At 50.6% G+C, this 27,782-nt stretch overlaps 2 protein-coding genes across 5 annotated transcripts in view; one reads left to right on the forward strand and one right to left on the reverse strand.

Annotated features, from left to right (window-relative positions):
• The window catches only part of PIK3CD (phosphatidylinositol-4,5-bisphosphate 3-kinase catalytic subunit delta), a 97,673-nt gene that overhangs the window by 64,178 nt on the left and 5,713 nt on the right, over nt 1-27,782 (reverse strand). For 2 of the 4 annotated variants that reach the window (XM_063668149.1, XM_063668152.1), the window contains exon 1: nt 11,145-11,221. The exons of 1 other annotated variant lie outside the window; for it this stretch is intronic. The gene's annotated coding sequence lies outside the window, so the exon portion shown is untranslated. Of the gene's footprint in view, nt 1-11,144; nt 11,234-27,782 lie in introns of those variants that run through there. One more of the 4 variants, XM_054440295.2, reaches the window with a different exon arrangement.
• On the forward strand, nt 8,439-9,172 carry LOC129008328 (putative uncharacterized protein PIK3CD-AS1). Its single transcript, XM_054440452.1, is given in 3 exon segments — nt 8,439-8,665; nt 8,667-8,753; nt 8,908-9,172. Coding segments are annotated over 3 exon segments (495 nt in total). The 5' UTR covers nt 8,439-8,522.

Below are 27,782 nucleotides of genomic sequence, written 5' to 3' on the forward strand. Positions count from 1 at the left end.
GAGGTTGCAGTGAGCTGAGATATGCCACTGCACTCCAGCCTGGGCGACAGAGTGAGACTCCATCTCAAAAAAAAAAAAAAAAAGAAAAAGAAAAAGAAAGAAAGAAAATGAGGGGTGCATTAAAGTCGGACCTCTTCATCAATGATAGACTGGATTAAGAAAATGTGGCACATATACACCATGGAATACTATGCAGCCATAAAAAAGGATGAGTTCATGTCCTTTGTAGGGACATGGATGAAGCTGGAAACCATCATTCTCAGTAAACTATCGCAAGGACAAAAAACCAAACACCGCATGTTCTCACTCATAGGTGGGAACTGAACAATGAGAACACATGGACACAGGAAGGGGAACATCACACACTGGGGCCTGTTTTGGGATGGGGGAAGAGGGGAGGGATAGCATTAGGAGATACAGCTAATGTAAATGACAAGTTAATAGGTGCAGCACACCAACATGGCACATGTATACATATGTAACAAACCTGCACGTTGTACACATGTACCCTAGAACTTAAAGTATAATAAAAAAAATTAAAAAAATAAAAATAAAAGAATAAAAAAAATAAAGTCGGACCTCCTAACGCCCATCAGAAGAGCCTTCTAGGTTTGGAAGGTGACAAGAATCAACAGGTAGATATCAACAGGTAGATATCCCACATGCTCCCTTGAGGTGGCCACCTGGGTCCGTGAAATGAGGGGATACGGGCCCCACAGCGGTGCAGAGATGGGCTGAATCTAGCATGTTCCTCCGCACCCTCTCGGGCGCATAATGCCAGGAAGAACTGTTCTGTATGCCAGTGAGAGAGACAGACACTGCATAGGGCTGTGGGGCAGATTCCCTGGTGGGAGGCCCTGAACATAGCTGGCAAGTGACAGGCTGGTAGCCCTGGGGACTACGACTGGGTCTTGAATAAACGCTGACTTGGAGTGGGCTTTGCTTACCCAGTGGAAAGTGCAAATGCTCAGAGTGCCAGAGCCAAACCAGAACAGAAGACACTGTGTGGGTTTGGATGGCTGTCATTTCTTCAGACCACAGAACACGCTGTACAGCCCATAATATCCAGCTATGCGCTGGACAGAGCGACAGCCTCCGCAGAGCAATAGTTTGATAAAGAAATGGAACCGCAGCCAGGTGCAGTGGCTCACGCCTGTCATCCCAGCACTTTGGGATGCCGAGGCAGGTGGATCACCTGAGGTTCAGGAGTTCGAGATCAGCCTGGCCAACATGGCAAAACCCCGTCTCTACTAAAAATACAAAAATTAGCCAGGCCTGGTGGCGGGCACCTGTACTCCCAGCTGCTTGGATGGCTGAGACAGGAGAATTGCTAGAACTCGAGAGGTGGAGGTTGCAGTGAGCTGAGATCTTGCCACTTCACTCCAGCCTGGGAAAAAGAGCGAGACGCTGTCTCAAAAAAAAAGAAAAAAGTAGTGGAACCGCTCTTGCCTTTTGTGGTCATCACCGAAGCCGGAGCGGCCAAAATGAAGTTCAATACCTTTGTGACTTAGAACCACAGCAAGAACCACAAAAGGCATTTCTATGCACCTTCCCATATTCACAGGAAGAGAGATTATGTCTTTCCCTCTTTCCAAAGAGCTGAGGCAGAAGCCTAAGTTCAGGTTGTGTGAGGACACCACAGAGGCCAGCAAACCGGCAAAGCGGTCCAGGTTTAAAGGAAGAAATATGTCATCTACACTGAACAAATGCAGTGGGAAAAGTCTAATGGCACAACTGTCCACGCTGGCATTCATCCCAGCCATGCTGTTATCATTAGGCTAACACTGGACAATGACCACAAAAAGATTCTTGAATGGGCCAGGCATGGTAGCTCACGCCTGTAATCCCAGCACTTTGGAAGGCCAAGACAAGAGGATCTCTTGAGCTTAGGAGTTTGAGACCAGCCTGGGCAACATAGCAAGACCTTGTCTCTCAAAAAAAAAATTTGAGATCGAGTCTCGCTCCATCACCCAGGTTGGAGTGGAGTGGCATGATCTCGACTCACTGCAACCTCCGCCTCCCTGGTTAAGGGTTCAAGTGATTTTCCTGCCTCAGCTTCCTGAATAACTAGGACTACAGGTATGCACCACCATGTCCGGATAATTTTTTTTTTTTTTTTTTTTTTTGAGACGGAGTCTCCCTCTGTCACCCAGGCTGGAGTGCAGTGGTGCAATCTCGGCTCACTGCAAGCTCCGCCTCCTGGGTTCACACCATTCTCCTGCCTCAGCCTCCGAAGTAGCTGGGACTACAGGTGCCCGCCACCAAGCCCAGCTAATTTTTTGTATTTTTAATAGAGACAGGGTTTCACCGTGTTAGCCAGGATAGTCTCGATCTCTTAATCTCGTGATCTGTCCACCTCGGCCTCCCAAAGTGCTGGGATTACAGGCGTGAGCCACCGCGCCCGGCCAATTTTTGTATTTTTTTGTAGAGACGGGGTTTCGCCATGTTGGCCATGCTGGTCTCAAACTCCTGATCCTAAGTGATCCACCCGCCTTGGCCTCCAAAAGTGCTGGGATTACAGGTGTGAACCACCACATCCGGCCTCTAGTAAAAAAAAAAGTTTTAAATTAGCTAGGCGTGGTAGCATGCACCTACAGTCCCAGCTACTCCAGAGGCTGAGGCAGGAGGATCACTTGAGCCCACGTAGTCGAGGCTGCAGTGAGCTGTGATTGCACCACTGCACTCTAGCCTGGGCAACAGAATGAGACCCTAAAAAGAAAAAGAAAAGAAAAGAAAAATCCTTGGCTGGGTATGGTGGCTCAGGCCTGTAATCCCAGCACTTTGGGAGGCCGAGGCGAGTGGATCACCTGAGGTCAGGAGTTCGAGATCAGCCTGTCCAACACGATGAAACCCTGTCTCTACTAAAAATACACAAATTATCTGGGCGTGGTGGCGCATGCCTGTAATCCCAGCTACTTGGGAGGCTGAGGCAGGAGAATCACTTAAACCTGGGAGGTGGAGGTTGGGGTAAGCCGAGATCGCGCCATTGCACTCCAGCCTGGGCAACAAGAGCAAAAATCCATCTCAAAAAAATACAAAAATTAGCCAGGTGTGGTGGTGCGTACCTGTAATTCCAGCTACTCAGGAGGCCGAGGCAGGAGAATTGCTTGAATCAGGGAGGTGGAGGTTGCAGTGAGGCTGAGATCAAGCCACTGCACTTCCAGCCTGGGTGACAGAGCAAGACACTGTCTCAAAAAAAAAAAAAAAAAAAAATGTAGTGGAATGTCCAGCCTTAAAAATGAAAGAAATCCTGATACATACCCCCACACGGATTAAGCTTCAAGAAAGCATGCTAAATTAATGAAGCCAGTAATAAAAAGACAAATACTGTAGGATTCCACTCATGTGCAGTACCTAGAGTTGTCCAAAGCACAGAGAGAGCAGAATGGCTGCCAGGGCTGGGAGGAGAGGGGAGTTAGTGTTTAAGGGGAAAAGAATTTCAATTTTGCAACATGAAAAAAATGCCTGGGGGTGGGCGGTGGTGATGGTTGCACAATAGTGTGAATGTACTAAATCCCACAGAACTGCACTCTTAAAAATGCTTAAGATGGTAAATTTTATGTTATGTATATTTTACAATTAAAACATGAAAATTAAGATAAAAAGCATATGCCTACCAATTACAACTAAATTATTTTTTATTTTAAGTGCTGGGGTACATGTGCAGGATGTGCAGGTTTGTTACACAGGTAAACGTGTGCTACGGTGGTTTGCTGTACCTATCAACCCATCACCTAGGTATTAAGCCCTGCATACATTAGCTATTTATCCTGATGCTCTCCCACCCCCTACCCCACCCTCACAAGCCCCAGTGTGTGTTGTTTCCCTCCCTGTGTCCATGTGTTCTCATAATTACAACTAAGTTAAAATGCATGTCCAAGAGAAGTTAATGGAAAGGATGCCCAAATGGGCAACCGCTGTGTTGGGCTACAGGGATGATGATAAATGGCTTCTGTTTCTAATCCACTCCACACCAGCTCCTTTGCAGACACTGCATGGATTGCTATGTGCCTGGCACTTTACACAGGATAATATACAAAATCCTCAAGACTAGCAGGTAGGTATTGCTGTCTCAGTGTTACAACTGGACTCTGAGGTTCTGATGGGTTAAGCGATTTGCCCAAGGTCACCCAGCAGATAAAAAGTGGCTGGGCGGCCAGGCCCAGCATTTTGGGAGGCCAAGGTGGGTAGATCACCTGAGGTCAGGAGTTTGAGACCAGCCTGGCCAACATGGCAAAACCCCGTCTCCACTAAAAATACAAAAATTAGCCAATTAGCCAGGTATAGTGGCATGAGCCTGTAATCTCAGCTACTCGGGAGGCTGAGGCAGGAGAATCACTTGAACCTGGGAGGCGGAGGTTGCAGTGAGCCAAGATCCCACCACTGCACTCCAGCCTGGGCGACAGAGTGAGACTCTGCCTCACCAAAAAAAAAAAAAAAAAGTGGCTGGGAAAAAACCCAGTTCAGCTGACTCCAAAGACAGTACATTTTCTCCCATGTGGCAATCCCCCTAAAACCACCACCTCACCCAGCCCCACTCTCACCTGGACATAAATGACTTTTTTTTTTTTGAGACAGGGTCTCGCTCTGTCACGCAGGCTGGAGTGCAGTGTTGCAACCGTAGCTCACTGCAGCCTTAAACTCCTGGACTCAAGTAATCCTCCCACCTCAGTCTCCCACGTAGCTGGGGCTACAGGCGTGCATCACAATGCTCAGCTAATTTATTTTTATTTTTTGCAGAGATGGGGGTCTCACTATGTTGCCCTTGCTGGTCTCAAACTCCTGGGCTCAAGTGATCCTCCTTCCTTAGCCTCCCAAAGCATTAGGAATACAAACATGAACCACCATGCCTAGCCATAAATGGTTTTCCAAAGTTTCAAAAACAAGGCCGATTATGCTTCTCTATTGATAAGAAAGCACTTCTTCCAGATTTCATGACCAACATAGAAAAGAGGAATGCCCCCATTGTGGCTGATGCAAGGGGGGGCCCAGCCCTTCCAGAGAGCCCTGGAGCACCTCACCCAATCGTTCTCCCATGTCCTTACCACCCCTCCTACAAACTTCAATGATGAATGGGGCTCCCCAAACCCCTCCCAGTGCCACCAGCCCCATGCCATGTCCTGGGGTAAGAGGTGGGAACAGAGCAGCGTCTGTGTCACCATCTGAGCCCTCCCCCCACCTCTGCCCAACAGACCAAAGTTCAAAATGTGAGGGGCTGTGTGACCTCAGAGAGAGAGAGAGTAGCCCTGGGCTGGGAATGGGCTGCGGAGGGCAGGGACTGTTGTTGAAGATAAAGAGGGAGGAGTTTGTTGGGGAGGGAAAGTAAGAGAAGCATTTCTCCTCCTGAGCTCCAGAAGTTTTCTGCTCCTGGGACCCCAGGAGGTTGGGGGTGGGGTGGGGACTGCCAGTTCATAAAAGTTGGGGAACGGAAAGCAGGAAGGAGGCTGGGGTCAATGGTCCAGCAGAGACCACCAGGGACTCTGACATCTTTGCCTAAAGTCACCCAGGGGAAAGTGGCAGAACAGGGCGGCTTCCCTGCAAAGATAACCGCACTCCCCACCGTCCCCAGAAAATACAGAAAGACATTCCTGTTTATCTGTAGCAGGCTGAATGGTGGCCCCCACAAAGATAGGTCTTAACCCCCAGGACCTGGACACTATCTGGAAAAATAATAATGTGGAAAATGGGTCTTTGCAGATCTAAGTAAGTTAAAGATCCTGAAATGATTTCTACCTGAATTATCTGAGGGAGCCCTAAATCCAACAAGAAGTGTCCTTAAAAGAGACAGACAGAGACCCAGACGCATGGAGGAGACGCCCTTGTGAAGACGGAGGCAGAGACCGGAGTGATGCAGCCACAGGCCAAGATATGCTGGAGCCCCCAGAAGGAAGAGTAAAGAAGGATTCTCCCCCTACAGCCCCCAGATGGAGCGAGGCCTTGCTGATGCATTAATTTTTAACTTCTGGCCTCCAGAACTGTGAGAGAATACATTTTTTTTTTTTTTTTTTTTGAGATGGAGTTTCGCTCTGTCACCCAGGCTGGAGTGCAGTGGCACAATCTCAGCTCACTACAACCTCTGCCTCCTGGGTTCAAGCAATTCTCCTGTCTCAGCCTCCTGAGTAGCTGGGATTACAGGCACGTGCCACCACGCCCGGCTAATTATTGAATTTTTAGTAGAGACGGGCTTTACCATGTTGGCCAGGCTGGTCTCGAACTCCTGACCTTAGGTGATCTGCCCGCCTTGGCCTCCCAAAGTGCTGGGATTACAGGCATGAGCCATCACACCGGGCCCATTGCTGTTGTTTTCTTTTAGTGACAGGATCTCGCGATGTTGCCCAAGTTGTAGTGCCATGGCTACTCACAGGCTCAATCATGGCTCACTGCAGCCTCAAACTCCTGGGCACAAGTGATCCTCCCACCTCAGCCTCCCAAGTAGCTGAAACTATAAGCATGCACGTTTCTGTTGTTTTAAGCCACAAAGTTTGAGGTCATTTGTTACAGCAACCACAGGAGGTTAACACTGGTTGAGCATCCCAAATCTGAAATCTAAAACGTTCCAAAATCCGAAAATTTTGAGTGCCATCATGATCAAATACAAAGCTCCTTGGAGCATTTCAGATGTCAGCTATTTGGATTTGGAATGCTCAGTTGGTAAGCATATAATGCAAATATTCCAAAATCCAAACTCCAATCCATTTCTGGTCCCAAGCATTTTGGATAAGGGATACTTAACCCGTACAGCATCCCTCCGGGCAAAAATCCCAAATAGGTCCATCCCTTTCTGCATCTCCTCCTCTCCCACCCTACTCCTGGCACCGCCTACTCTTCTGGCATTTTCTCTAAGTGGAAGCAATTTCCCCCAATATGAGTGAAACAGAAGCCAACTGAAATACTACTTTGGAAATGCCACACCCTTCACTCTGATCACTCCCCCTGTGCTCAGAATGTAATAGGAAGGCCAGGCATGGTGGCTCACGCCTTTAATCCTAGCACTCTGGGAGGCCAAGGTGGGCGGATCACCTGAGGTCAGGAGTTCGAGACCAGCCTGGCCAACATGGCAAAACACTGTCTCTGCTAAAAGTACTAAAAATAGCTGGCCATGGTGGCACATGTCTGTAATCCTAGCTACTCAGGAGGCTGAGGTGGGAGAATCGCTTGAACCTGGGAGGCAGGGGTTGCAGTAAGATGAGATCACACCATTGCACTCCAGCCTGGGCGACAAAGCGAGACTCCGTCTCAAAAAAGAAAAAAGAAGAAAAAAGAAAGTAATAGGAAAAGGGACCCATTTCCAGGAGCCCTGACCCTTATCCGAGGTGGTGAGGTTGTGACTTCTGGGGAGGGAGGGGAGTTTCACACATATCCAGCCAGTGCAGCTGGAAGGGGAACTTTCACAGGCCCCAGGGACTGTGCTGGCCCTCAGGGAGGGGAGAGTGGCCCATTATTTTGGTAGGACCCACAGCAAGCCACAGTGTTTAGCTGCAATAAAAAAAGGGGGGTGGGGGGTTCCTGGGTTTTTTATTTTTTCCATCTTGAAACTGGCAGCATTTCTGATATGATTGCTGGGGATTTCCACCAACCAAATTAAAGACAATTCAGTCTTAGCGTTAACTGTAGGGAGAGAGGTGGCATTTTGCAACCTTCGCTATTTATGAAACACTGTCACCGGTACCAAGATGACAATATTTTCCTCCCTTTCAAACAAGCCAGGCTCTGCCATCCTCCAGTGGACAGGGCCCTTCCTTGTCTCATTCATCCTGGGGTACTGCTTCTAGACCATCTTCTCTAACAGCTTTGCTGAAAAACACACTTGTCCCCTGGGGAGTAGCTGAAGCCACCCTCCTGGCTGAAAGAGCTTTTTTTTCTTTCTTTTTTTTTTTTTTTTTGAAATGTAGTCTCACTCTGTTGCCCAGGCTGGAGTGCAGTGGCACAATCTCAGCTCACTGCAACCTCCACCTCCTGGATTGAAGCGATTCTCCTGCCTCCGCCTCCCGAGTAGCTGGGATTACAGGTGCTCATTACCACGCCCAGCTAATTTTTTTTTGCATTTTTCGTAGAGACAGATATTCACCATGTTGGCCAAGATGGTCTTGAACTCCTGACCTCAAGTGATCCGCCCACCTCGGCCTCCCAAAGTGCTGGAATTATAGGCGTGAGCCACCGCACTTGGCCTGAAAGAGCCTTCTGAAGGTCCCACGTTAAGGAAACATTTGCTGGGGCCCCAAACCCCACCATCAGGCCCCACACCAGCAGCTGGCCTCAGGGAGGGAGGGAACTGCTCTCTACACAAAAATGGTTTTGAAAATAACCCAGCCAAAGGGGAATTGCTTCATCCGTTGCACATTCACTTCTCCCTTTCACTGTGCAATTTAAGAAAAACAAGGTGAAGCAGGAACCGACTCTCACCATCCCCACTCCCACTCCCATGAATTCCACCGGACACTCTTGTGCGAAAGCGGACTGGCTCTGGGGTCTGGCCTCCAACCACTGGTGGACTGTCTGTCCTGTAAGCCCCCCAGGGGCTGATGCCCTCCCAGTCTGCCTGCCCTGTTCTTAGCACAGCCCCTGGCCCCCCGTGGGATCTCAGGAAATACTTGCTAAACATAGTACCGGAGGAGAAACGGAGCCCACAGCTTAGTGCAAAGACCTGGCGGCGTGGACTGAGGCTGCAGAAACGCCCTTTTCCTGCTAGAAGGGGACATCCGCGTGATCGGGAGTACCTCTGGGGCACGTGCCGTAATTCCAGAAACATCTAAGTGAGTAGTGTGGCCAATGTAGTCTGTTTCTGAACAGGGGCTGAGGGGTGGGGGAAGTGGGGCTCAGAAGGAGGCTAGCTTAGTTGTCTCTGGAGCAGGCAACTGGGTTGTTGTATTATGTTTCTCAGAGATGGGCTCTTGCTCTGTCACCCAGGCTGGAGCGCAGTGGCACTGTAATAGCTTACTGCAAACTTGAACTCCTGGCTTCAAGTGATCCTCCCGTCTGGGCCTCCCAAAGCACTGGGATGACAGGTATGAGCTACCGCTCTCAGCCACAACTGGGTTTTAAGAGCACTCCTCCAGCCCACTCCAGTGTCTTCCATCATTCTGTGAAAGTACCAAAAGAGGACCAAGCCCAGGAAGCCGCCAGCAGGCCTCTCACCAGCCAAGATGGCTGGAATCCTAATATCAAGAAATGAAACTCCAGCAGGCCATGGAAATGCTAAGGGGTTGGCATTTCTGCTCTAGAGAGAGCCAAAGAGAAAGCTCTATTTATATCTCCTTGCGTTTGGTCGCAGCCTCATCAACCAAAAGAACCTTCCGCCCCACTCAACACATCAATCAAATTGGGGAGGGGGTGTGAATAGCAGCAGCGGGCGTTACAGAGGAGTCTCAAGGGTATCTTAGAGGGTGCCTCTCTGAAAAGTCGTCCCCTCCAAATGCCCCCCAAGAGAATTACTAGGACATTCTCCTTCCCCCGCAAGCAACGGCACCCCCAGATAATTAAACGCGCTGGCGTCGGAAAGAGCTGGGATTCTGGAGAAGCTACTTGTAAACTGTGTGGGTTGGTGAGTTATTTAACTTTTCTGAGCCTTCGTTTCCTTAACTGTAAAATGAAGACAACACCACTCAGCTCCTACAGTTGTCCAACTGAAATCACCTAGGTAAGAACGACCAGTTCTTTGGGGAGTAATGTCCCGATGGTACCATTCAATTGACAAGAACACCAAGGCATCGTCAGGCACCCGGGCGGTATCCCACTCTCCTGGAAGAGAGCAGGGGGTTAGCCCGTGGTTTCAAAGTCCCTGGGGAGCAGTACACCTTCCCCTCCGAGAGACCTGAGAGAGGAAAAATAGCCCCCTCCCACTCCAACCCATGGACACCCGCCCACATCCACGCGGGGCTGTGCCCAGCATCTCAGAAGGTAGGACTTCTCAGGAACCGGCGGCAAGAAGCCCCCTTGATGGAGTCTGGTGGGGTTCAAGATCCGCAGGTCCCGCCTTCCAGGGAACACCTGCACAAGTGAGACCTGCCCGATCAGCCCCGCACTCCATCCGCAAACTGGGCAGATCCCAAGGGTGCCACGCGAGGACCCTGCACCTTGGCCGCTCCAGGGCACCCCCCACCCGCGACCCCGGAAATCTCTCCCCTACCTGCTTCACCCTCGCCCCACCCAGAGCGCACTTTTCGGGACCTCCCAGCGGCCCTTCCCCGGTTCTCTGGACCCCCGTCTCCCCGCCCTGCAACGCCCCCATCCTGGTGCCCACGAAAGGTCGTCCCAGTTCCCCTCTTCATCTCAAAGGAGGAGGTGCAGATGAGGAAGCCTAAATAAAAACAGGAAACTCGATTTTTTTAAAAAGCCTCATTCAGGCTGAATTACGGGTAAGAGTATTTAAAAAAAAGTCCGGAAATGCAAAGCTGGGGGCGGTTTTGCCGGCATAACCCCGGCTCGGCCGCAGATCCGGAGCTGATCTCGCCTGCGCCGCTGCAGCAAACGCGGCGAGCAACGCGGGCGGCCCGGGACGGGGAGGCGGGGCGCGGGTCCACGAGCCGGGAGGAAGCCCCGGAAACTTCCACCCCGGCCCCTCTGCAGCCCCGCTCCCCACTTGCCCAGGCTGGGAAGGGCGCACAGGACCCGGGCACCGGCGAACTGTGCGCAGCCCTCTCTCCGCGCCAGGGCACTCGGGCGACACCGCCATCGCGCTCTCTGTGGACCCCGCTGCCGTACAGAGGAGGCCCCTGGTCCTCTCGTCAGCGCTCGGAGCGGGCACACGCGCTGAGCGCTTCCAGTATCCTCGCGCCTCGGCCGGCGCACGGGAGGCCGCACCGCCGCTGTGAGCGCAGCCGAAACCCCGCCGCCGGGACAGGCGGGCAAGGCGCGCAGTGCAGACGCCGGGGAGCTGCGCACGCCCCTCTCGGCGGGCCCACAGGGGACGGCCCCGGGCCTCTAGGGCAGCCCCCGCCCAGGTCCCAGCAGCCCGGCCCCCGGGGCTCCCAGGGCCCGGCTCGCTAGACGCGAGGAGGCGCCCAAGGCCAGGGCGCACCGGCTGTGTGTGCCGGAGAGACGCCCGCCAGCCAGCCCCGCGCCCCCGAGCGCAGCCGCAGCTCCCAAAGCCCCTGGCCGCGGTCCTCTTCCCACCTTCCCTGACGCAGCCAGCGGCGATCGCTTACCGTCCCGGCGCAGCTGGCAGGGCTGGGCGGCTCTGCTCGCGGCCGCTCGGAGCGACGGCGCTGGGCGCGAGTGAGCCTAGAGGGAGGGAGGCGGGGCGCGGCGGGGCGCCCCGCCTGCCGCCAGCCCGCACACTCCACTTCCCACTTTGTTTCCTTTTCACTTGCAACAGGAAAAACAACAGGTCCCCCAGGGCCTCGCCTTCCCCCGCCGCCCACACCCCCCAGCTCGCCTACCGCTAGAGGGGCATCATCCCAGGTGCCTCTGGAAGCTGCACCTTGCCCTTCTACAAAACAAGTTTTCTTTTTATGCAAAGGAAAACAACCAAATAAAGGTCTTAAGCGCCTCTAAGCCCTCCGCCTTCACGCATGAAACAATTTCAACAGCAGCGGGAGAAAGGCTGAGAGCAGGAGAGGTAGAGGGGTAACCTGCAGCTCTAGGCACCCAGGGACCCCAAGCGCCACTGCGAGGTGACCAGTGTTGGGGCTCAGGACACACACCCAAAATATGACTGTGGGAGACCAGCGTGTGCCACCCCAAAATATACTTCTTCGCCATATTTTGAAGGGATTATTCTTAGAAACTGCAGGCACAGGAGTAGCTCTGAAAAGCTGTCCTTTTGTAAAATGATTTATATCTATAAAGAAAATCTCCAGGCCTGGCACTGTGGCTCACGCCTGCAATCCCAGCAATTTGGGAGGCCGAGGCGGGAGGATCACTTGAGCCCAGGAATTCGGGCCAGCCTGGGCAACATAGGGAAATCTCCGTCTCTACAAAAAATTTAAAAATTAGCCAGTCATGGTGGTACACACCTTGTAGTCCCAGCTACTCGGGAGGCTGAGGTGGGAGGATGGCTTGAGCCAGGGAAATGGAGGCTGCAGTGATCCATGATTGCACCAGTGCACTCCAGCCTGGGAAATAAAGTGAGACCCTGTCTCGAAAACAGAAAAGAAAAGGAAAATCTCCATTGGTAAAGTATTAGTATCAGGCGGAGGGCTGCTCAGAGCTTTTCTTACCTGAGAAATTTTATCTGCGTAAGAAGACAAGCTTCATTCACCGTACCCTTTTTCCCCTCACTCCCCCTTAACTTGTGTACCACCTCCCCAGGATCCCAAGCCTCTATTCCTTTTTTTCTTTTCTTTTTTTTTTTTTTTTTTGAGACAGCGTCTTGCTCTGTTGTCCAGGCTGGAATGCAGTGGCACCATCTCGGCTCACTGCAAATTCTGCGTCCTGGGTTCAAGCAATTCTCCTGCCTCAGCCTCTCAAGTAGCTGGGATTACAGGCACACGCCACGACACCCAGCTGATTTTTGTGTGTTTTTTTTTGTTTTGTTTTCTGTTGTTTTGTTTTTTTGTTTTGTTTGTTTTGAGGAGTCTCGTTCTGTTGCCCAGGCTGGAGTGCAGTGGCGTAATCTTGGCTCACCACAGCCTCGGCCTCCTGGGTTCAAGCGATTCTGCTGCCTCAGCCTCCTGAGTAGCTGGGACTACAGGCGCACACCACCATGCCCGGCTAATTTTTGTATTTTTAGTAGAGGTGGGGTTTCACCATGTTGCCCAGGCTGGTCTTGAACTCCTGACCTCGTGATCCGCCTGCCTCAGCCTCCCAAAGTGCTGGGATTACAGGCGTGAACCACCACACCTGACCCAAACCCCTATCCCTTTCTGAAGGAATATTTCCTGTCCCTTGTAGGATGTTATATGAGCTTTATTCATCTGAGCCTTCATCCAGTCTCGTGTTTTGTGGGATTCCCATGCATAGGTCGTAGTTAAACATGGTTTTTCTCTTGTTAATCTGTCTTACGTAAATTTAATGTGTAGCCCAGCCAAGGAATTTAGAGGGTAGAGGGAGGCCACTCTCTCCTCCCCTACATCAGGCATGAGTGAGAGGCTGGGGGAGACAGCCCAGGGCCTAAGTCCCTCCTTGCTCAGCCCTGTGTTGACAGCAGCGACCTCCAGGCTTTGGTGGACCAAGAGCATGGGGGTGGTGGGTGAGCCCACCCCCGAGATTACAACAGTGGCTTCATACCCTTCCAGGATAGGGTGAAGGGTGAGCCAGTCAATTGCTCAGTGAAACAATGGCTTAAAGGACCCTCTTCAATCCAGCCTGGGAGGTAAAGGAGCTGTTATTGGTCCCTCGGACGGATGAGGGATCTGAGGCTTAGAGAAGGACTTTTTCTACCCAAGAGATGCCTGGGCCTCTCAGGACCACCTTGGGCCCCATGCTGGCTCCAGAGGCTGCAATAAGCAGAGGCCCAGGCCAGGCATGATGGTTCACGCCTGTAGTCCCAGCACTTTGGGAGGATGAGGCTGGAGGATCGCTTGAGGCCAGGAGTTTGAGACCAGCCTGGGTGATATGGCAAAACCCAGTCTCTACAAAAAAATAGAAAAAATTAGCTGGGTTTAGTGGTGTGCACCTATAGTTTCAGATTCTCGGGAGGCTGAGGTGGGAGGATCACCTGAGCCCTGGAGGTTGAGGCTGCAGTGAGCCATAACTGTGCCACTGCATTCCAGCCTGGGTGACAGAGTGAGATTCTGCCTCAAAAAAAAAAAGAAAAAAAGAGAGGGAGAGAGAGGCCCAGAGGCCATTATTCCAGCCAGGAAAGGGGAGAGGGCTTGGGTAAGATGGAGTGGCTTGCTAAATTGTCCCAGTTTTGTTTGTTTTTGTTTTTGTTTTTTTGTATTTTTAGTTTGTTTGTGTTTTGAGACAGGGTCTTGCTCTGTCACCCAGGGCTGGAGTGCAGTGGCATGATCTCAGCTCACTGCAACCTTGGCCTCCCGGGTTCAAGTGATTCTCGTGCGTCAGCCTCCCAAGTAGCTGGGACTGCAGGTGCGTGCCACCATGGCTGGTTAATTTTTGTATTTATTAGTAGAGACGAGGTTTCACCATGTTGGCCAGGCTGGTCTCAAACTCAGACCTCGGGTGATCTGCCCGCCTCAGCCTCCCAAAGTGCTGGGATTACAGGCACAAGCCACTGCGCCCGGCCTGGTCCAGGTTTTCTAAGATGCAGGCTGCAGATTCTGTATTCTCCAGCGGACACTTGCAGAGGAGCCAGGAAGGACCACAGGTCCCTTTTGGAAGGAACGTTGGGCCTGTCCCCAGGATTGCACACTAATATCCTTCCTAGTGGAGTGTCTGAGGCTCACAGCCTCATGCCTACCCCAGGCTCAGATCACTGGGCCCTAGCAGCGATCTCTAGCCTGTTTCAAGGATGCCAAGAGCCAGAAGACAAATGGACGTTTCAGAAGGAACTCTGATGGCCGAGTAAGCAGCCTGTCCTGAGGTTTCCTAACACCTGGCCCCAACCATGCTTTTGCTAGGCTGCACTTTCAAAGCTGCCCTCTGGTCTTCAGAGTTTGTTTCAAGAAACAGCCAGATGACGAATGGTTTTGCATCTTCCAAAGGAATTCTTCATTGAATATGTATTTGCTGACAGCAATTCAAATCATGCTTTTTACTATGCAAGACGCTGCCGGGAGAATGGAGGCATGCCAAGTTGTCAAGCGCTAAGATGTGCCTTACATATTGTTCTCTTTGATCCCCGTGAAGGAAACCAGAATATGTCCCCCCAAAATATACCTCTTTGACATAAATATTTTTGAGCTTAAGGCAATTAAGAAGCAGCAAGCAGATGAAGAGATCTTTCTATCCTCTCCCCCTTTCTGCCTGTTAAATAAAATTTGCAGGAGACCATTGATTGGGACAAGACCCCTGTACCGGGTCCAGCAGACCAAACCAATATGGAATCATTCATGCTAAATGAAACTAATTAACTTAAGAGTATATACATGTAGCAAATAGCGGAGTTTTTGTCAGTTACAGCAGCTGAGCTTTAGTAGATATTAGGTGGCCAACTGATTCAAACAAAGCAAACACTGTAACCAATTAAGCTCCATAGCTTACTTCTGTTTTCCATCCATAAACCCTCTGACTGTGTTACTGGCTGAAGCCCTTTGAACCTGTCCTGGTTCTGAGGGACTCCCAATTTTAGACTCATTAGTAGGCCAGGATGACTCACACCTGGAATTCCAACACTTTGGGAGGCTGAGGCTAAAGGATCAAGACCAGCCTGAACAACATAGTGAGACCTCATCTTTACAAAAAATAAAACATTAGCCAGGCATGGTGGCATGTGCCTGTAGTTTCAGCTACTTGTGAGGGCGAGGTAGAAGGAGGATCCCTTGAGCCCAGAAATTCAAGGTTGCAGTGAGCTGTGATCTCACCTCTGCAATCCAGCCTGGGTGACAAAGTGAGACCATGTCTCTAATAATAATAATAATAAGTAGAATCATGAATAAAAGTTAAGATCTGTAAACTAGATTTGTTGTAATCTTGACTTTTAAAAGATGACTATTGTTTTATTATTATTTTGAGACAGGGTCTCACTCTGTCACCCAGGCTGGAGTGCAGTGGGGCAGTTTCAACTTACTGCAACCTCTGTCTCCTAAGCCCAAGTGACCCTCCCATCTCAGCCTCCCAAGTAGTCGGGACTACAGGCATGGGCTAATTTTTTTGTAGAGACAGGGTTTTGTCATGTCACCCAGGCTGGTCTCAAACACCTGGACTCAAGCAATCTGCCAGCCTCAGCCTCCCAAAGTGCTGGGATTATAGCTGGAAACCATCATGTCCTGCCAGTCTTGACTTTTTTTTTTTTTTTAGACTGAGTCTCACTTTTGTAACCAAGGCTGGACTGCAATGACATGATCTCGGCTCACTGCAACCTTCACCTCCCACGTTCAAGCAATTCTACCTCAGCCTCCCGAGTAGCTGGGACTACAGGCGCCTGCCACCATGCCCAGCTAATTTTTTTTTTTTTTTTTTTTTTTTTTTGAGATGGAGTCTCCCAGGCTGGGGTGCAGTGGCACGATCTTGGTTCACTGCAACCTCCGCCTCCCGGGTTCAAGCGATTCTCCTGCCTCAGCCTCCTGAGTAGCTAGGACTAAAGGCATGAGCCACCAAGCCCAGCCCTAATTTTTGTATTTTTAGTAGAGATAGGGTTTCACCATGTTGGCCAGGCTGGTCTCCAACTCCTGACCTCAGGTGATCTGCCCGCCTCGGCCTCCCAAAGTGCTGGGACCACAGGCGTGAGCCACCACACCTGGCTCAGTCTTGACTTTTTACATACCTAAATACAGGACATAAATTCTACTTTACTGGAGACAACGCGTATCAGCTTGGAGGCACCAGAAGAGTCTACAAACAAACCTTTCTCCATTCCTTTTCTCCCATATGTTTACCTTCCCACAGTTTCCCACCTCTGGAAGCCTAAAACTGCTTTCCCTTGTCTTGTCACTTCTTGAAAATTCATTCCTCTTTGTCGAAGATTCTGGGTAAGCCAGAGTTCTGAGCCACTGCTTCGGGTCACCTTTCATTGAGGTTTCTGCCTCGTGATGTGCGCTGCATGTGTTAATAAACTTGCTTGATTTTCATGTGAATCTGTCTTTTGTTACAGCGGGCTGTCCCAACTACGAACTCACCGGGGCTGAAGAGAAGTTATATTTTCTCCCTGATACCCACAACCGCCCAGCAAGGTAAATCTTATCCCCAATTTACGGATGAGAAAACTGAGGCTCAAGAAAGTTGAGTCCTTTTTCAGGGCCACACGGTCTATAAATATCTATTATAATAACTTCTTCCAGATCCTTGCTACTTTCACCATGCCATGGGTCTCGTTAGGCCTCTATCCTAAGAAGTTTCACTTTCGGCTAGGTGCAGTGGCTCCTGCCTGTAATCGCAGCACTTTGGGAGGCTGAGGTGGGCGGATCACCTGAGGCCAGGAGTTCGAGACCAGCCTGGCCAACATGGCAAAACCCCATCTCTACTAAAAATAAAAATAAAAATAAAAAATTAAAATTAAAATTAAAATATGGCCAGGCACAGTGTCATGCCTGTAATCCCAGCACTTTGGGAGGCCTAGGCGGGTGGATCACCTGAGGTCAGGGGTTCACGACCAGGCTGGCCAACAGGTGAAACCCCATCTCTACTAAAAATACAAAAAATTAGCTGAGCGTGGTGGCGGGCACCTGTAATCCCAGCTACTCAGGAGGCTGAGGCAGGAGAATTGCTTAAACTCAGGAAGTAGAGGTGCAGTGAGCCAAGATCATGCCATTGCACTCCAGCCTGGGCAACAAGAGCGAAACTCTGTCTCCAAAAAAAAAAAAAAAAAAAAATTTGCCATTCCTGGTGGTGGGCACTTGTAATCCCAGCTAGTTGGGAGACTGAGGCAGGAGAATTGCCTCAGTGAGCCGAGATCATGCCATTGCACTCCAGCCTGAGCAACAAGAGCGAAGCTTCATCTCAAAAAAAAAAAAAAAAAAAATAGAAGTTTCACTTTCCTGAAAACCTGATACACTTCCTTTTTGAAACCGTGACCCTAGGGACTTATCATGACCCTCTCTTTTGCTTGGGGCACCAGGAAGCTTAAGCTAAATTTAACATTCAAGCTGGGCAAGCGGTGGCTCACACCTGTAATCCCAGCACTTTGGGAGGCCGAGGCAGGTGGATCACCTGAGGTCAGGAGTTCGCGACTAGACTGGCCAACAGGTGAAACCTCATCTCTACTAAAATACAAAAATTAGCCAGGTGTGGTGGTGGGCGCCTGTAATCCCAGCTACCGGTTGAGGCAGGAGAATCACTTGAACCCAGGAGGCGGAGGTGGCTGTGAGCCGAGGTTGCGCCACTGCACTGTCCAGCCTGGGTGACAGAACAAGACTCCGTCTCAAAAAAAAAAAAAAAAAAAAAAAAAAAGAAAAGAAAAATAGTCCTGGAGGTCTGGGCAAGCTCTGCGGAAGGGCCTGCAGTGTGCTTCTGCCCGTCCAAGCGTGTTCTCCACTGACCAGCCCCACCCTTTAATGACTAACACCTCTTTTCTCTTCCATCAAATGGGGCCAAAGTATTTCCCAATCAGTATTAATTTCCTGAGAAAGGAGCGGAAGGCCCCAGAGATGATGTAAGTAATGCATGTTGGTTGACTTTCCTGCAGCTAAGGGGCCATTTTTCTTCTAGGATTGCTGTCCATTCTCCACTGCAACGAGTTAATTTTTTTTAACAATTCAAAGGAAACTTGAGGTAGCTTCCTCCAAGGCACACATGACAACAGTTAAAAATAAAGCGAGAGAGCTCAGAAACTACATAGAGGAAGGCAGCGGGCGATTCTATCAGGAACTTGAAGAATGATGATGGCTGTTCTTGAAGGTTAAATTTATTTTTATTTATTTATTTATTTATTTGAGACGGAGTCTTCCTCGCCATCCAGGCTGGAATGCAGTGGTGAGATCTCAGCTCACTGCAACCTCCGCTTCCTGGGTTCAAGCGATTCTCCTGCCTCAGCCTCCCAAGTAGCTGGGACTATCTACAGGCGCCTGCCACCACGCCCAGCTAATTTTGTATTTTTAGTAGAGACAGGGTTTCACCATGTTGGCCAGGCTGATCTCAAACTCCTGACCTCAGGTGATCCACCTGACTCAGCTTCCCGAAGTGCTGGGATTCCAGGCGTGAGCCACCACTCCAGCCCAGGCTTTCTTCTTTCCCGTAACCCTCTCCTGCAGAACGTCCCTGCAGAACTTCCCCTCCAAAAGCCAAGCAACTCACAGCTTCTTCTCACAAACGCTGCAAACGTTTTTGTTCTGCTCAACCCGAAGTGGCTTCACCACCACCACCCACGCATGCCCACAAGAAGGGTTATCGCAGGGCAGCCACTCTGAGCACCCAGGTAGTGGGGGCTGCAAGTGTGAGAAGCCCACTTCTTCAGCCCATGCACAAGGGACTCCAGACACCTGCCTCCATGCCCCATCCTGGCAGGAAGCCCACTTTGCTGGGTGTGGGTCTTTTCCTTCCAGGCAAGGCAGAAACTACCCAGCTCGAGTCTTTACCCTTTTGCCTTGGCCAGGAAAAGTATAGTGAAGCTTAGGGGTTAAGAGCACCTTCTTTGGAACCAAACTGCCTGGCCCTGCCACTGTGGAGCTGTGTGACCTTAGGTGACTTAGCCTCTCTGTGCCTCTGCTTCCTCATCTGTAGCCTGGGGACGCTAATAATGGTGCTCAACTTTCAGAACTGCTGCTGGGATTAAATGAATTAATATATATAAAATGCTTATAACTGTACCTGACACAGAGGGCACTCTCAGAAAATGTGAGTTTTTGAGCTATCTTAGTTATATTCTAGAACAGCATCTTTGGGCTTTGCAGGATTGGATGTTTCTGCTCTAGAAGAGTGTTTTTTTTTTTTTTTTTTTAATCTTTCTTTCCTTCCTTCCCTCCCTCCCTTCCTCCGTTGCCTCCCTCCCTCCCTTCCTTCCTTCCCCTCTCTCTCTCTCACTTTCTTTCTTCAGATGGAGTCTCACTCTGTTGCCCAGGCTGGAGTGCAGTTGCGTGATCTCAGCTCACTGTAACCTCCACCTCCCAGGTTCAAGCAATTCCTGCCTCAGCGGGATTTGCTGAGACAGGAGATGAGGTCTCGCTATGTTGCCCAGGCTGGTCTTGAACTCCTGGGCTCAAGTGATCCACCTTCCTTGACCTCCCAATGTGCTGGGATGACAGGCATGAGCCACTATGCCTGGCCAAGAGCATTTTTCAATAGCAGCAACAGCAGGCTGTGACACGCTAGTGTGCTGAAGAACCATTCAGTGGGTCAAGTTTTTTTTTTTTGAGACGGTCTCGCTCTTTCGCCCAGGCTGGAGTGCAGTGGCGCTATCTCAGCTCACTGCAAGCTCCGCCTCCCGGGTTCATGCCATTCTCCTGCCTCAGCCTCCTGAGTAGCTGGGACTACAGGCACCCGCCACTGCACCCGGCTAATTTTTTGTATTTTTAGTAGAGACGGGGTTTCACCGTGTTAGCCAGGATGGTCTCGATCTCCTGACCTCGTGATCCACCTGCCTCGGCCTCCCAAAGTGCTGGGATTACAGTCGTGAGCCATCGCGCCCGGCCAAGTTTTAAAAAAATAGAACAGAGGCTGGGCATGGTGGCTCATGCCTGTAATCCCAGCACTTTGGGAGGCTGAGGCAAGTGGATCACCTGAAGTCAGGAGTTTGAGACCAGCCTGGGTAACATGGTGAAACCCTGTCTCCACTAAAAATACAAAAATTAGCTGGGCATGGTGGTGCATGCCTGTAGTCCCAGCTACTCAAGAGCCTGAGGCACCAGCATTGCTTGAACCCGGGATGTGGAGGTTGCAGTGAGCCAAGATCGTACTATTGCACTCCAGCCTGGGCAACAGAGTTAGACTCTGGTTCAAAATAAACAAGTTAATTAAATTAAATTAAATTAAAAAATAGAACAGAAAGACAGTGTCAGGCTGCACTCCCTGTAGTAAGGGCGGGTGTTCCTCCCCTAGGCTTTGGTTCCATTCCTAGGTGTGAGTGTGTGTGAAGTCAAGATGTTAGATGTGTTTCTTACTGTAGGTTCCAGTCAACACAACTAGAAAGCTGCTGCCCTGGATCACGTGAGGGTGATGGCAAAGAAAGGGTGGAGCAGATGGTTAGAGAACAAGGCCAAGGTCAGATTCCACTCCTAGAAAGTCTGACTTGCAAGAACTCAGGTTCCAAGGAGGGCTGAGAGGTGGCCAGGCGGGAATACCTGGGGAAAAGGAGCTGGGAGTCTCTGGCCTTGTGCCCTCCATCCCCAGGTTGTGACCGATGGGCTGGAGAATGACTTAGAGGGTCAGGGGTTGTAGGTTTTGCAGGTGGAGGGGATGGTGCCCCTTGTACTTGATTCCGGGCCACAGCAGACAGTGCAGAGGTGGCCAGGTGCTCCAGGACTCCAGGGCAGGAATGAGCTGGTGCAGATTGTGTTTCTGGGTCCAGCTAGATGGGGGCTCCACAGAAATTCTTTCTGTAAAACACACGTACTCAAAACCCAGGCTACCTAAGGTTCACATCCCTGCCCCACCATCTGTCGGCCGTGTGACCTTGAAGGAGTCACTTCTGCCTCAGTTTCCCCATCTGGCACATGGGAACAATAATGTACCCTCTGACCCAGGGCTGGGGGAGGGTTCAATGAATCCCTAGTCCTGCTTCTGATACAAAGTTTAAGAGGTGGTGAAGGAAGTGGGGGAGCAGCAGAGTTTGGGGTCAGGCACCTGGATTCAACCTTATGCCCTCCATACACTGGAGGTGACCCGGGCTTTGCAACACTGATTCATTCAGCAAGTGTGTATCTTGCAGCAAGCTGTGCCTGTTACAGTTGGGCTCTGGAGATGCAGCACTGGACAAGCCCCAGGTCTGCCGCCCCCGCAACCCCCTGGAGTTTATACTCAGTAAAGAAGAGAAACTAAGAAGAATAAAAATAAGATACAGTGTTGTGCTGCCAAGAAATGTAAGATAGGAGGGGAGAGACAGGCCAAGGGGGACTACAGAGCTAGGAAGGCCTCCCTGAGGTCAGGACACTGGAGCTGAGCACGGACCTGGGTGAACTGATGGGGGAGAAGCCACATGGGTCTCGAAGGCCAGAGCATCTCAGGCTTTGGGAAGAAATGGTGCAAAAGCCCTGGGCAGTGGTGGCATGCTGGAGGCAGGGAGGCCCAAGTTGGGTGCAGATAGCAAGGAGGATCCGGGAGGGGGCAGCTGAGGATTTGGGATTTGACCAAAAGAGCACTGAAAAGCAGAGGGAAGGTTCCAGGCTGAGCCGGGGAGTGGCAGGACTGTGATTCACATGTGAAAAAGCCTGCAATAGACACACGTACATTTCCTTGCTCAGTCAAATGGAAAGACCTAGAAGCAACAACACCCCAGGAGCAAGGAGAATGCACCAGCACACCAGCATCTTGATTTTTTTTTCTTTTTTTGAGACAGAGTTTTGCTCTTGTTGCCCAGGCTGGAGTACAATGGCACAGTCTCGGCTCACTGCAACTTCCGCCTCTCTGGTTCAAGCGATTCTTCTGCCTCGGCCTCCCAAGTAGCTGGGATTACAGGCGCCCACCACCACGCCCAGCTAATTTTTGTATTTTTAGTAGAGATGGGGTTTTACCATGTTGGTCAGGCTGGTCTTGAACTCCTGACGTCAGGTGATCCACCTGCCTCGGCCTCCCAAAGTGCTGGGATTACAGGTGTGAGCCACCGTGCTTGGCCTGGATCTTGGTTTCTGATACCATTTTTCTCCACAAAAGGAACCAGGGCTCCCTGGGGAAACTGGCAATTCTAGGATGAGGGCAAGAAACGGACAGATGAAACTGGAACATCTTAAAGTTCCAGAAAGAAAAGAAGTGCTTCCAAACAAAACACCACAATGATGGGTGCATATCTGGGGGGTCACAGCGATGAACTGAAAAAGCTTCCAGTGGCCAAAGCTAGAACAACTTGAGCAATGAAAGAAAGAAAGAAAGGAGGTCAGGCACGGTGGCTCCCACCTGTAATCCTAGCACTTTGGGAGGGTGAGGCAGGAGGATTGTCTAAACTGAGGAGTTCAAGACTAGCCTAGGAAACATAGTGAGCCCTCGTCTCCACTAAAAATAAAAACAAATTCAAAAAAATTAGCCAAGCATACTGGTGGGTGCCTGTAATCCCAGCTACTTGGGAGGCTGAGGCACAAGAATCGCTTGAACCCGGGAGGCAGAGGTTGCAGTAAGCCAAGATCACGCCACTGCACTCCAGCCTCGATGACAGAGCGAGACTCTGTCTCAAAAAAACAACAAAACAAACAAACAAACAAAAACCCTGAAGACAATGGTTGAGGTTGAGGGGCAGGCAGAGGCAGAGCCCCAGAAGAGGGAGGCGCAAAACTCCAGAAAGCGAGGCCTTATTCTCCCAGCCCTGCCCTGGAAAGTCTGTCCTTGGGGCTGGGGCGGGGGGCCTCAGCCTCCCCTTCTGGGGGCTTTGAAATGCAGCCCTGCCCCCAACCCTTCAGTCTGTTTCTTCTGTAAAAATGAGGTTTGTTACTCCAACTTCAGAGAAGTTGTGAGGCTAAAAATAGACGTTTTAGCAAAAGTGGTTTAGAGACAAGTAAAAGCTTTGCAAATACGTTACCCTCTCGGGGGTGCTCAGCAGGATGGAGATGGGCCCTGCCCCATCCACCACTACCTAGGGTGCTCCTGCTCCAAAAGCCTCTATCTCTCTAGATAAATACCCACTCTTGGTAGTTAGCTAGTTAGCCCTCTATCTCGAAAAGCACCTAGTGTGAGGAGCAACCCCACGTGAATCCCCAAAATCCTCTATGAGAAGGAATAGAGATGGTTACTTTTTCCTAGGACAGAAGGACAAGGATGAAAAAGTGTACATGCAGGAGAGGGAGAAGGTTTAGGATTAGAAGAAACCATTTCCCACATGTAGTGAGTTGAATGGTGGACTCCAAAAAGATACGTCCAAATCCTAATCCCAGGCAGGAGGCGATGGCTCACGCTTGTAATGCCGACACTTTGGGAGGACAAGGTGGGCAGATGGCTTGAGCCCAGGAGTTTGAGACCAGCCTGGGCAACATGGCAAAATCCCATCTCCACAAAAACTAGCAGGGCATGGTGGTGGGCACCTGTAGTCCCAGCTCCTCCTGAGGCTGAGGCGGGAGGATCACTTGAGCCCAGAAAGCAGAGGTTGCAGTGAGCCGAGATCGCACTAAGGCACTCCAGCCAGGGTGACAGAGCGAGACTCTGTCTCAAAAAAAAAAAAAAAAGCTTGCAAAAGGGTCAGATGGTCGAAGTTTTTTGAAGTTGTTTTTTTTTTCTTTTTGAGAAGGAGTCTCGCTCTGTCGCCCAGGCTGGAGTGCCGTGGCGTGATCTCGGCTCACTACAAGCTCCGCCTCCTGGGTTCTGGCCATTCTCCTGCCTCAGCCTCCCGAGTAGCTGGGACTACAGGTGCCCGCCACCACACCCCGCTAATTTTTTGTATTTTTAGTAGAGACGGGGTTTGACCGTGTTAGCCAGGATGGTCTCAATCTCCTGACCTCGTGATCCGCCCGCCTCGGCCTCCCAAAGTGCTGGGATTACAGGCGTGAGCCACCGCGCCCGGCCTAGATGGTTAAAGTTTTTATAGCATCAGAAGCGGGTTTGGAGGTTCTGCAGGGAGGGGTGACAAGTTATGGGGAGGTGAGGGAGGAGTAAGTGCACAGTGAGTGAAAAGCTGCAAATAACAAGTCTCAGGTAATTTTGGAACTGCCCTCAGCAGAATAGGTGATGGTCTGTGGCAATCTATCTGAGCGGTTGCCTATGAGTCTCTTTTCCTCTAATAGGATCTTTCCTACACCCATCTTTAGGCTGATAAGGAGCCTCAGAGAAAGCCTCTGCTTGCATCCACTGCTTACTCACGTAGAGCTCCTTTATTTTTTCATTTATTTATTTATTTCGAGACAGAGTCTCGCTCTGTTGCCCTAGGCTGGAGTACAATGGCGCAGTCTCAACTCACTGCAACCTCTGCCTCCCGGGTTCAAGCAATTCTCCTACCTCCGCCCCCCGAGTAGCTGAGACTACAGGCGCCTGCCACCACGCCTGGCTAATTATTTTTATATTTTTAATAGAGACGGGGTTTCACCATGTTGGCCAGGCTGGTCTCGAAGTCCTGACCTCAAGTGATCTTCCTGCCTTGGCCTCCCAAAATGCTGGGATTACAGGCGTGAGCCATGGTGCCTGGCCTAGAACTTCTTTACAGGTGTATGGTTTTTACAAAAGAACAACTTTTCAGAGGTATTCCTGTGTCTGCAGCTTACCTAAAGAGTCATCTCAAAATATGCAAAGACATATATTTTGGGGTGGCAGATTTTAGTCTCCCACAGAGTGATGTGGCCACAAGCCAAGGAGTGCCTGGAGGAGTGCCTGGAGCCATCAGAAGCTGGAAGAGGCTACAGCCTCCAGAGAGGGCGTGGCCCTGTCTCCACTGTGACTTTGGACTTCTGACCACCTGAACTGGAAGAGAATAAACTGGCTGCTGTTTATTTACTTATCTATTAAGATAGGCTCTTGTTCTGTCACCCAGGCTGGAGTGCAGTGGTGTGATCATGGCTGAGTGCAGCCTCGATCTCCCGGGCTCAAGCGATCCTGTGGAGTGGCTGGGACTGTAGGTGCACACCACCATGCCTAGCTAATTTTTGTAATTTTATAGAGATGGAGTTTCACTATGTTGCTTGGGCTGGTCTCAAACTCCTGGGCTCAAGCAATCCTCCCACCTCGGCCTCCCATAGCACTGGGATCCCAGGTGTGAACCATCATACCTGGCTTCTTCTATGGATTATTATGCAGCCAATAAAATGAGAAGTATAAAGATGTGGCCTCAGGGCCGGACATGGTGGCTCATACCTGTAATCCCAGCACTTTGGGAGGCCAAGGCAGGCAGATCACGAGGTCAGGAGATAGAGACCATCCTGGCTAACACGGCAAAACCCCATCTCTACTAAAAATACAAAAAATTAGCAGGGCGTGGTGGCAGGCGCCTGTAGTCCCAGCTACTCGGGAGGCTGAGGCAGGAGAATGGTGTGAACCCGGAACATGGAGCTTGCAGTGAGCCGAGATCGGGCCACTGCATTCCAGCCTGGGCGACAGAGCGAGACTCCGTCTCAAAAAAAAAAAAAAAAATAAAATAAAATAAAGATGTGGCCTCAGACCAGGTGCAGTGGCTCACATCTGTAATCCTAGCACTTTGGGAGGCTGAGGCGGGCAGATCACCTGAGGTCAGGAGTTCAAGACCAACCTGGCCAACATAATGAAATCCTATCTCATTAAAAATACAAAAATTAGCTGGGCATGGTGGCGGGCACCTGTAATCCCAGCTACTCAGGAGGCTGAGGCAGGAGAATTGCTTGAACCCAGAAGGCGGAGGTTGCAGTGAGCCGAGGTCATGCCACTGCACTCCAGCCTGGACCACAGAGTGAGACTCCCTCTCAAAAAATAAAAATAAAAAAATAAAAAAAGATGTGGCCTCGTGGAAACAGTTTGGGCTGCACAATCAAACGAGAAAAGGCAAATACATTGCTGGGCAATCAGCACGTGGCCTTTCATGCATCATCCTGCTTCATTCTCTAGTAATGCCGTGTGGTAGGTGCTGTTACGGTCTCCATTTTACTAGTTAAGAAACCAAGGCAATGACATGGGCGTGGTGGCTCACACTTGTAATCCCAGCACTTTGGGAGGCCAAGGCTGGTGGATCACTTAAGGCCAGGAGCTCGAGACCAGCCTGGCCAACATGGAGAAACCCTGTCTCTACTAAAAATACAAAAGTTAGCCAGACATGGTGGCAGGTGCCTGTAATCCCTCAGTGGGTGAGGCTGAGGCACAAGAATCACCTGAACCTGGGAGGCAGAGTTTGCAGTGAGCTGAGATCGTGCCACTGCACCCCAGCCTGGGCAACAGAGCAAGACTCCGTCTCAAAAAAGAAAAAAGAAAAGAAAAGAAAAAAAAGAAACCATGCCATAGATAACTTGCCAAAATCACCAGCTTGATAGGTGGAGGTTCATGAACTCTATCCACCTAAGCCCTGAGCTATGCGCTTTGCCCTCCTTGGGGGCCTTTCTACAACCCTGAGGAGGAGGGGCGTAGGGCTTATTGGACAAGCGATGATAACATTAAGTTGGCCCATGAACCAAAAATGGGAGGAAGAAAATGTGTCACATCACCACCTGGAGGGCCAGCCGCTGCCTTCTCCCTATGGCTGGAACCATCCAGAGAAAGGCATGGTACATCCACTCAATGGAAGAGCAAGCAGCCACTGAAAATGACAATTCTGAAGACCTACAGCATCATGGGAAATGATGGTGTCTTCCGGTGAAAAAACTCAATGCAAAGCCCGGTGAGGTGGCTCATGCCTGTAATCCCAGCACTTTGGGAGGCCGAGGTGGGTGGATCATTTGAGGCCAGGAGTTCAAGACCAGCCTGGCCAACATGGTGAAACCCTGTCTCTACTAAAAATACAAAAATTATCCAGGTATGGTAGTGGGCACCTGTAATCCCAGCTACTGGGGAGGCTGAGGCATGAGAATTGCTTAAACCCAGGAGGTGGAGGCTGAAGTGAGCCAAGATTGCACTGCTGCACTCCAGCCTGGGCAACAGAGTGAGACCATGTCCCCCCACAAAAAAATGCAGAATTGTTTGTACCTGGGTCACAACTCTGTGTGACATACACACATGGGCACAGTGGGAGGGGACTTAGAAAAATGGAAGCTGGGAGAGAGGTGGGGTTTCAAATGTTTTCTCTCCATTTTTGTCTGTCTGCTCACAGTTTGCTAACAGTGTAATAAAAATACATAATGTAAGATAAAAAAGCTGGGTATTTATTTATTTACTTCATTTCCCAAGTCAGAGCGAATCCCTCTTGCTGCTCATACCAGGACCTTGGATGGGCAAGTGTTTCATCTGTCTGGGCTCCAGGCCCTATTTGTGGCAGCCAGATGCTCACATGCCTGCCTGCGCCATCAGTAACAGGGGCAGCCCCATATAGGGATGGGAACCCACCAGAAGGACTCCTTTGGGAATGCACTTGGCATGGGAGAAGTCTGTCAGTGGACAGCAGAGCCTCAACCAATGGCAGCTGTAATCCAGGCAATTGCAAGATGGCAAGAGCACAGTGCTATGGCAATGGATGCCCAGCTCCGGCTCTAGGAGATCCCCCACGCATCCACATGGCTATACCAGCAGTCTCCAGTCAGGTGTGACTGCCCAGCATGTCCTTGACCCTATCCAAGTTGATTAGACCGGGGTGGTCACCTGACCCAAGGTGAGCCAATCAGCGATTTCCC

Source organism: Pongo pygmaeus, chromosome 1, assembly GCF_028885625.2.
Source record: "Pongo pygmaeus isolate AG05252 chromosome 1, NHGRI_mPonPyg2-v2.0_pri, whole genome shotgun sequence".
NCBI lineage: Eukaryota > Metazoa > Chordata > Mammalia > Primates > Hominidae > Pongo > Pongo pygmaeus.